Source organism: Natator depressus, chromosome 19, assembly GCF_965152275.1.
Source record: "Natator depressus isolate rNatDep1 chromosome 19, rNatDep2.hap1, whole genome shotgun sequence".
In the NCBI taxonomy this organism is placed as follows: Eukaryota; Metazoa; Chordata; order Testudines; family Cheloniidae; genus Natator; species Natator depressus.
Window position 1 is genome coordinate 6779644 of NC_134252.1, and position 9502 is coordinate 6789145.

A 9502-nucleotide genomic window follows, 5' to 3' on the forward strand; every position below is an offset into this window, starting at 1 on the left:
ATAGGAAGATGGGAGAACTCCTGCTCTCCGGGCGCAGTCCGGGGCAGCACAGCGAGCAAAGAACGGCGCCCACAGAAACATTCTAAGATGTCCTTTTATTAAAATGTGCGTCACTGTTTTGTGTGGCGGCGGCGTCCTTTGCGGTTCTCCAGCTGTTAGGGTGTTTCGGGTGACCAGCTCAGCGGCCTCAGCACTCGAGCCCAACTCAGGGGAACCGTTAAGTGGTCCGTGGCCTCCCGTTCCCACCCATGGCAATGTAAACGTCAATGGGAACGTTGGGCAGGGTCAGGCAGTGGCACCCGGGGCATCTTCTCAGCTGCCTGCACAACGAGAGAGGGGGGTTAGTCCAGCTTCCCAGGAGTGCGGTGCAAAGCCACAGATTGAGCCCCTCAGCATCACAGGTGCAGGGTCTAATAGTGGCATATTCACCGACCATGAAGGGTGCAGATCTCAAGAGCCCTAGGCCAGCTGCCCAGGGATCAGAAGGCATCTGGCTAGTTGAACATACTCCACAAAGGGTCGTCAGTGCTCGTCCTCCTCCAGCTTTATGCAGGGAGGAAAGATTTAGGGACACACATTTCACCCCCCCGCCCTTCAGCTTCTCTGTCAGCTGCTAGCAGCCTGGAGCAGGAATTGAAGGCCACTCTGGAATTTTCTGCCTTAGGAATCTTTTGGCAGAAAAAGGACTAACCAACCCCCGCCCAAACACTCCCCTTAACAAGGGCCCTGAATGCTGAAGTCAGCCCTAGATGGGACGTAGATCCTGCACAGAGACCACGTGCCTGAAGAGAACGACCAAGGGGTTACGGCCAAGCCCCTGACGGTTGGCAATCAGTGGGAGAAGGCCGGTGCTGGGCAGCAACGAGAGTGCCTCTTCCAGGCGGTGATCTGAGCATGGTGTCTCAGCCCAGAACTGCCCAACCTGGCCCACGTACTCAGTATATAAACAACTAGTAAGAGGCAAAGTGCACAGTACAGCCACAGCTGTGTTAAGGATCCAGGTGGAACTGCCTGTTTTCGTAGCGATGGGGTGCTAATTACAGTATTGGTCGTTGTCTGGTGATTGAAGATCTGGCCAGGAGAGACGAGGGGTCTGTTCATGACCAGTCTGTTAGGTTTATAGACTGAGCCGGGCAAAAAATTGCACAACATTTTTCGGTGCTAAATGCCGCTCCTGTGACCCTGAACCATTTTGTGACTCCCTGTGGATTTCGCCCTGTTGCCTGGGTGGGAAGAAATCTAAACAAATTCAGACAAACCCGGTTGTTCTGTTTTGACATTTTCTAAATGAAATGTTTAAACTTTTCCGTTTGAACCCACTTCACTTCAAAATGTCCTGTAATTTTAAATGATCACAACTAGTAAAACAGGATCATCATCAAAACAAAACATCTTGCTTGACCCTAAACGTTTTTTTTACTTTGTGGAATTACCGGCAAACCAGAAACTCAGGTCTGCACCCAGCTCTCTTTATAAATGGACCCTCTAGCCCACGTACCCCCGTCACTAACCCAGCAGCCCCTGCCCAATTTGTTCCCCGCTCTGCTCCTCACTCTAGCTGAGCATCTCCAGCCTGCTCCTCCTTGCATCTCTCCGCTTGCTGCGGCCTATATAGAGGCCAATGTATTGTAGCCCTGATTCCCTCAGACTCGACAGTTACAGCAGGGGGTGGGTTTGATTTTGCCCTTGTCCGATCAGCTATAACAAGGGGAGAGTCAGGGTGAGAAATTGCATCAGAATGAAGTGAGCAGCAGCTAGCAAGCCTTGAGGTACAAGGCTTGCGCCCCTAGGGAGAGCTAGAGGGTACAGCCCTGTTACAGCCCAGGGAGGTCAGGCTTGGAGTTAGTTACAGGGAGCTGCCTTGGCCTCAACAGATGTGAGTCTGACCCCCAGCCTTCGCTCTCTGATGGAATGGAGGCCGCAAACCGGTTTCCTCATTTTAACTTTACTTGGGGCCCCTGCCTCAGCCCCATTGTACAGGCTTCAGCCCACAGTTGCCTAAAGTCATCCCTGGGGCCAAATCAGATGGCAACAAACTCTTCCGACCAACAGGCTCCAAGTCTGGCTGCATGTTCCAAGCCAGGCTGCATGTTCCAAGCCAGGCCATGCCGCAGCCCCAGAATGGTTTAGCCAGCAGACAGCCATCCTAACCACCACAGGGAGCAGGTGTTGTGGGAAGCAGGTTTCCTTCCCTTTCCCTTGGGCACAGAGCGAGGAACTCGCTGTGACACTGAACTGAGCAGGATGACTACAGCAGCGGCTTTCATTGTCCCCCAGAGCCTGATTTGTAGAGCTCACAGGCCAGGGTGGGCCTGGTGAAAAGGGGGTGCAGTTCCACTGGCTCCTGAACGCAGCCCTGCAAGGCCGCAGCCCTCTGGGCTCATCCCTGGCCCTTTACGGAAGCCCAGTGTGTTTTGGGCAGAACAGCCTGGTGAGCCAGCCCTGGCAGGGATGCAGCGTGGCAAGAAGAGGCAGGGAGACCTGAAGGAGGGGCAGAGATTAGTGAAAGGGGGAGAGAAGGGACCACGGCTCCTATTCACACTGCCCTGTAAAACAGGCACAAAGGGGGAACTTGGGAAAATTAGAGGGGCAACACACCTATTTCTAAGGCTTGAAAGCTTCACTTTCCTGGGGGAATTTTCTGCTGTAGGACATGGAGGCAGGGGGCCAGACCATCCCAAAGGGGTGCAACATCTAAGCACAGCAGCTGCCATTACAGCATCAAGAGGAAGATTTAGAAAGTGCATCAGTTCTCATGCTTCAGAGCATAACATGATTGCTAACTGGCGTCAGGAAGTAAGCTCTTCACTGTATAACTCTGGAGGATGTCTGCCTTCCTCCCAAGCTCTGGGCATCAGCTGACTCATTTGCTGACAGCTGCTGCAGCTGCCCTTACCTTGCTGCAGTGTGCTCAGTGGCAACTGGCTCCTGGGTCTCTGGAGCAGCTGCCAGGCTGGGAGAATCTCCTGCCTCTATGGGAAATCTCCGAGCTTGTGGGGTCTCCTGGGAGCTCATGTCCTAGCCCCAGACCTGTCTGAGGAAAAGGAGGACCAAGGTCAGCACCAGCGTGACTGGGCCCGGTGAGCCCACGATTTCAGGCCCACTCCCGCCCCAAGCTGCTGCACCCTTCTCTGGCCTAGGCTCACCTTTTGAAGGCTCAAGAGGGTTCCCAGGAATAAACCTGGCAGCCTGCAGTGCCTAGTGCAAAGGGCAAGATGTGACGGGGGCCAGTGGGAGGCACGAAGGCTGTTACACTGTGACACGGAAGGGCTGCTCTGACATCACAATGCAACCCGTGAGTGGCAGGGTACGACCTTCTCCCTTCTCACGGGCACGAGACTCAGGCCCAGGCCTTCTTACTTACAATTTATTATTTGGACTGCGGTGGCAGCTAGGAGCCCCAGTCCTGGACCGTGTGCAAGGTGCTGTACAATTACAGAACAAAAAGCTAGGCCCTGCCTCACCGAGCTTACAATCTAAAGTATAACACAAGAAATGACAGTTGGGGGAGCACAAGGAAACCATGAGACAATACTGGTCAGCATGAGGGGCAGCAGTATCAGAGCAATAGACTGACCTAGTTCTCATCTAGGGCTAGACTTGGGTCAAAGCACCACCATGCTGTAAAGGTGAACAGAGGAACTGCCTCTGCCAGCCCCAGGTTTTCCCCAAAAGGGTCCGGGTCTCATGACGAGGAGGGCCCTTCCTCGACCGTGCCCAGATCAGAGATGTATTTGGGGTTGATCTTTGCTCCCTCCTGGAAGCTGAGCCCCATCGGGATACAACGTGGGGTTTCGAGGGAGATCTGGGGTAGCCCCTCACACTGGACTCTTACCCTGTCCTGTAAACTGAAACTAAACAAATAAAGCCATCCTGCCAATTTGTTTGACCAACCAGGTCCATCTGATCAGAGACTCAGGTTGTGAGCTCTTTGAGACAGGGACTGTCACTTGTTCCATGTCTGTGCAATGCCCAGGACAAAGGCTCCCTAGAGAAAGGAAGCAGTGTTGCCTATTAGCTAGAACACTGGACTGGGTCTCAGAAGGCCCAAGTTAAATTCTTGGTTCTGCCACTGGGTTGCTGGGTGACCTTGGACAAGTCACTTCCCTCTTTCTGCCTCAGTTTTCCCCATCTGTAAAATGACATTAATTATACTGACCTTTGTAAAGCGCTTTGAGGTCTATGGATGAAAAGTGCTAGATGAGAGCTAGGTAGTATTGTTAAGCACTATGCAATACAAACAGACATCCCAGCCCTTGTATTCATTTGAGGTCTGGTCTGGACCCTCCCTCTCCCACCCTCAAATTCACTTGGATCCAGTCTTGAAAACTTGGTCAGATCTGCACATTTAGTCATAATACAGCAGCAGGCTGGGGAATATTTGGGGTCTGTTCATTATGCCAAAGCCTGTGTAACGCTATGCTATAGGAGCCCCTTACCCACGATCCCCACCAAGAGGTCTCTGGAGATTTATCCCATCACTGCGCCTGGAGTGACTCAGTGCAAGGTTGTGGGCAGGTTAAGTAACTGCCCATTTGGGGGGCTTGCCCCCCCGATTGGTGCAAATCCAACCCCTCTGACCCATGCAACACAAGGTTACATCATAATAGGGGCTGAAAGTTTTAAAATGTCCCACCCCAGCTGCCCCCGTCATCACGGGACTTTGTCTAGGCAGGAAAATGATCTAGTGTCCAGGGCTGCAACCCTTGCAGGCCCTGGTTAGGGAGAGAAGCAGAGCACAGAGATGTCATCTCCCAGCATCTACATGATGACCTGAGAGAATGACCAGTCCAAAATTCAGAGAGGAGATGGAGGAGTTTTTATTCTCCAATGGCTACCAGCTGGGCAAGACCATTGGGGAGGGGACGTACTCAAAAGTGAAAGAGGCCTTCTCAAAAAAGCACCAGCAGAAAGTGGCAGTTAAAATTATTGATAAGATGGGGGGCCCGGAAGGTAAGAGGCAGCTCTGGGAGAGGGTTCTGGGTTAGATGGTTGGGGAATATTCATGGATTCTAAGGCCAGAAGGGACCACTCTGATCATCCAGTGTGACCTAGGAGTCATGGGGGATAATCCGCTGAACATGAGCTCCCAGTGTGATGCTGTCGCCGAAAGAGCTGATATGATCCTGGGATGCATAAACAGGGGACTCTCGAGTAAGAGTAGGGAAGTTATTTTACCTTTGTATTTGGCACTGGTGCAACCGCTGCTGGAATGCTGTGCCAGGTCTGGTACCCACAGTTCCAGAAGGATGTTCATAAATTGGAGAGGGTTCAGAGAACAGCCACAAGAATGATTAAATAATTAGAAAACCGGCCTAGTGATAAACTAACAAAAAGAAGATTAAGGGGTGACTTGATAACAGTCTATAAGTACCTATATGGGGAGCAAATATTTAATAATAATGGGCTCCTTCAGTCTATCCGAGAAAGGATATCTAACATGATCCAAGGGCTGGAAGTTGAAGCTAGACGAATTTAGATCGGAAATAAGGCTTACTTTTTTAACAGAGTAATTAACGAATGGCACAACTTGCCCAGGGTCACGGTGGATTCTCCATCACTGACCATTTTTACATCAAGATTGGATGTTTTCTGAAAGATCTGCTCTAGGAATTATTTTGAGGAAGTTCTCTGGCCTGTACCATACACGATATCAGACTAGATGATCACAATGGTCCCTTCTGGCCTTAGAATTTATGACCTTCTCTGGAACACAGGCTAGAGAACTTCCCAGAATACTTTCGGTTTGAACTAGTCTTCTTGTTGTTTGCCCGGCATCAAGGTATCAGCGCACTTAACTGCACATAGTATCAAATATCTCCACTGCTTTGCTTAGGGCAGAGGTGGGCAAACTACGGCCCGGGGGGCCACATCTGGCACTTCAGATGTTTTAATCCAGCCCTCGAGCTCCAGCCGGAGAGTGCATGCTGCGACTCTGTGGAGCTCCCAGAAGCAGCAGCATGTCCCCCCTCCAGCTCCTACATGTAGAGGTAGCCAGGGGGCTTCACGCACTGCCCCAAGTGCTGCCTCCATAGCTCCCATTGGCGGGGAACCACGGCCAATGGGAGCTGCAGGGGCAGCGCCTGCGGATGGGGCAGAGTGCAGAGCTGCCTGGCCATGCCTCTGCCTAGGAGTCAGAGAGCGGACATGCCGCTGCTTCCAGGAGCTGCTTGAGGTAAGCGCCATCTGGAGCCTGCACCCCTGTCCCCCTCCTGTGCCCCAACCCTGATCCCCACGATCCCAGCCTGGAGCACCCTCCTGCACCTCTAACCCCTCATCACCAGCCCCCTCACCCCCAGCCAGAGCCAGCACCACCACACCCCAACCCCCTGCCCCAGCCCAGAGCTGCCTCCCGCACCCTGAACTCATTTCTGGCCCCACCCCAGAGCCCTCACCCCCTCCCACACCCCAACCCCCAATTTTGTGAGCCTTCATGGCTCACCACACAATTTCCATACCCAGATGTGGCCCTCAGGCCAAAAAGTTTGCCCACCCCGGCTTAGGGTCTTCTTTCCCCCTTATGCAGAAAAACCCTCTGGAGGGGAAAACTTACCTGAGAAGTACCATGAGAATCTTCTCGCATCATCTTCCACATTATCTCATCAGTGGAGAAATGGCGACTTGCCACAAACTTTTCATTTGTAACCCACAACCCTAAAAACACACATTTCAGGTTTCCCTACTGGATGCATTAAACTAAAAACAAAACGTTGACTAGGAAGTGGGTTCCAAGGGGAAGCTGGTCTCTCCAGAACTCCTCCAAGGGAGGGGACTTTCCCTCTTGCCTCTAATTCACTTGGAGGGTCTGCTACCAGTGTTTCACAGACTTCCCACTCTTCATCTTCCCACCAACTGGTGGGTGGTGCAGTAGCTTAATGGATGCAAACGGGGCCAGATTCACTTAGATGGCTCAGTTTTCCTTGTAGAACACGTGTACAAGAATTCAGCCCAGATCCTCCTGCAGCCAGCTCACCTGGCTCATAAGTTGGGGTAACCGCAGTGCCTTTCAGATCACTTCCTATAGCACATAATGGTGTTTATTTGGCCAGATCTGTGTCCTAGACTAAAGCCACAATCAGATAAGATTCTAACAACAACATCTCCTTGCAAAGCAGAGTAAAACCATTAAAACGGGGCTCTCTCTGTGGAAAGCAGAAAGCTGCTAAGGGGGCGTAAGTTCTACAGGTTTGTTGTTGTCATTCGTTAATCAGTTGAAAGATCTGCTCTAGTTCAGCTACAAGAGATGAGGCTGGATGCAGGAACCAGGTGTGAAATCAGTATGCAGGAGGTTGGTCGAGAGGATCGGAATGATGCCTTCTAGCCCTAAGATCTATGAAGCCAACTGAAAGTAAATAAGTTACAGTGCTGACCCTGTGACCACTTTTAAATGGGAAAGCTCCTCCTTTCAACCCCAGTTTGTGACAAACAGGTCCCCTGCCCCCCTTTACAACGCAGCCTCCGCTGAATGGCCAACAGTCCTAGGCACTGCAGAGATACTGCATCCATGAAAGATGATACACACTCTTCTCGGTAGCTAGCAGCCCCCTTGAGATTACCCAGGCCTTGAACGAATCTGTCTTCTCTCTCTCCAGAATTTATCCAGAGATTCCTGCCTCGAGAGCTCCAGATCGTCAGACGCCTGGATCACAAGAACATCATCCGGGTGTACGAGATGCTGGAGTCCGCCGATGGGAAGATCTACTTGGTGATGGAGCTGGCAGAAGACGGGGACGTTTTTGACTGCGTTCTGCATGGAGGTCCTTTGCCCGAGAGCCGTGCCAAGGTGCTCTTCCGCCAGCTGGTAGACGCGATCCGCTACTGCCACAGTTGTGGCGTGGCGCACCGGGACCTGAAGTGTGAGAATGCCTTGCTGCAAGGCTTTAACTTGAAGCTGACGGACTTTGGATTTGCCAAGTTGCTCCCAAAGAATCGGAAGGAGCTGAGCCAGACATTCTGCGGCAGCACGGCCTACGCTGCGCCAGAGGTGCTCCAGGGCGTGCCCCATGACAGTCGGAAAGGGGACATCTGGAGCATGGGCGTTATTCTCTACGTTATGCTGTGCGCTAGCCTCCCCTTTGACGACACAGACATCCCCAAGATGCTGTGCCACCAGCAGAAAGGGGTCTCCATTCCTGGGCACCTGGAGATCTCCGATGAATGCCAGGATCTCCTGAAAAGCCTCTTGGAACCAGACATGATCCTGAGGCCTTCCATTGAAGAAGTTGGTTGGCACCCATGGCTGGCAAACTCCTGATAAAGACCATGTCACGGTCTCCCCAAATAAAAGGGACAGATTGCTTCCAAAATGCTTACATATATTTTAATGTTACGCTTGGTTTCCAGTCTATCCTTACATACACACCCCCACACCTCTCCTCCTCCCTGTGCCTTATGCAGAGGATGGCTGGTCTGCAGGGGAGGATTGGGAGGTTGTTTCATCTCACACCTTCATCAGGGATTTTACTCATTCAAACAAACAGAATGGTCTGAAGAAACCTAACAGTGTTTGTGCTGTTTCCTTTGTAGCTGGGCACCTTGCTGAAGTGGGGAAACATGGGATAGCGTCTGGCCACCTTCCCAAGTTCTCTCTAGTGATGGCACCTCCGGAGAACACCCGAACTGAGAGGAGAGAGTAAGCAGAGAAGTTGGCTCCTCCATGCTGGGGGAGACATGTAAATTTACATAGGGTCTTCGCAGCAACAAGAGGGAAATCAGTGGGAAAAAAAAAATCTGCTGATTGTAGTCATCTATATACAAACAAAAGGAGTAAGTGGAATCAACAGGAGGAACTGGAAGCTAAATTATCACTTAATTGCCATCACAGAGACTTGGTGGGATAAGTGTCATGATTGGAATAATGGTATAGAGAAGTACAACTTGTTCCGAAAGGGCAGGCAGGAGAAAGGCAGTATTGCATTATATATCAATATATACACACTTGTTCTGAGGTCCAGGAGGAGGTGAGAGGCAGACCAGCTGAGAGTCTCTGGGTAAAGATAAAAGGGGTAAACAATAGGAATGTCACGGTAGGGGTCTACTATAGACCACCAAAACAGGAGGAGGGGGTGGATAAGTCATTTCTAGAACAAGTCACAGAAATATCCAAAACACAAGACCTGGCAGTAACAGGAAACTAACTACCCAGGCATGTGTTGGAAAAGTAACATGGCAAAACAAAATTTCCAGTAAGTTCTTGGATGTGGTTGGGCGGACCACACACTTTCAGAAAGTGGAGGAAGTAACCAAGGGGAGAGCCAATTTAGACTTGATTCTGACTGACAGGGAAGACTTGGTAACAAATCTGATTAACAAACTCAGACAACTGGTAGGTAGAAAATCTAAGGGGAAAAGGAGTTTAGGGGAGCTGGCAGTTTCTCAAGGAGACAATATTGAAGACACAACTGCAACCTCTCTTGATGCGAAGGAAAGATAGGAAGAATAGTAAGAGGCCAATATGGCTCCCAAAGGAACTCTTTCATGACCTGAAGATCAAAAAGGAATC

General features: G+C 51.1%; 2 protein-coding genes across 4 annotated transcripts; one reads left to right on the forward strand and one right to left on the reverse strand.

Moving 5' to 3' along the window:
* Window positions 1-97: 97 nt before the first annotated feature.
* Window positions 98-6214, reverse strand: FAM229A (family with sequence similarity 229 member A). 3 transcript variants are annotated; one of them, XM_074934720.1, is made up of 3 exons: window positions 5179-6214; window positions 2897-3034; window positions 98-320 (listed from the first exon to the last, which is right to left on the reverse strand). In XM_074934720.1, the coding sequence occupies exons 2-3, from the start codon at window positions 3013-3015 to the stop codon at window positions 218-220; spliced, it is 222 nt and encodes a 73-aa protein (XP_074790821.1). In that variant the 5' UTR covers window positions 3016-3034; window positions 5179-6214; the 3' UTR covers window positions 98-217. The 3 variants fall into 3 exon arrangements, with proteins under 3 accessions (XP_074790821.1, XP_074790822.1, XP_074790819.1); XM_074934721.1 differs by having other exon boundaries at window positions 4160-6214; XM_074934718.1 differs by lacking the exon at window positions 5179-6214 and having other exon boundaries at window positions 2897-4151.
* TSSK3 (testis specific serine kinase 3) lies at window positions 4809-8254 on the forward strand. The gene is made up of 2 exons (XM_074934722.1): window positions 4809-4953; window positions 7593-8254. The coding sequence occupies exons 1-2, from the start codon at window positions 4809-4811 to the stop codon at window positions 8252-8254; spliced, it is 807 nt and encodes a 268-aa protein (XP_074790823.1).
* Window positions 8255-9502: the final 1248 nt, after the last annotated feature.

Coding starts and splice junctions, on each gene's coding strand:
- TSSK3 (XM_074934722.1), top strand. CDS start 4,809: ATGGAGGAGTTTTTATTCTCCAATGGCTACCAGCTGGGCAAGACCATT. Junction 4,954..7,592: donor TAAGATGGGGGGCCCGGAAG/GTAAGAGGCAGC, acceptor CTCTCTCTCCAG/AATTTATCCAGAGATTCCTG.
- FAM229A (XM_074934720.1), bottom strand. CDS start 3,015: ATGAGCTCCCAGGAGACCCCACAAGCTCGGAGATTTCCCATAGAGGCA. Junction 321..2,896: donor ACTGAGCACACTGCAGCAAG/GTAAGGGCAGCT, acceptor CTCGTTGTGCAG/GCAGCTGAGAAGATGCCCCG.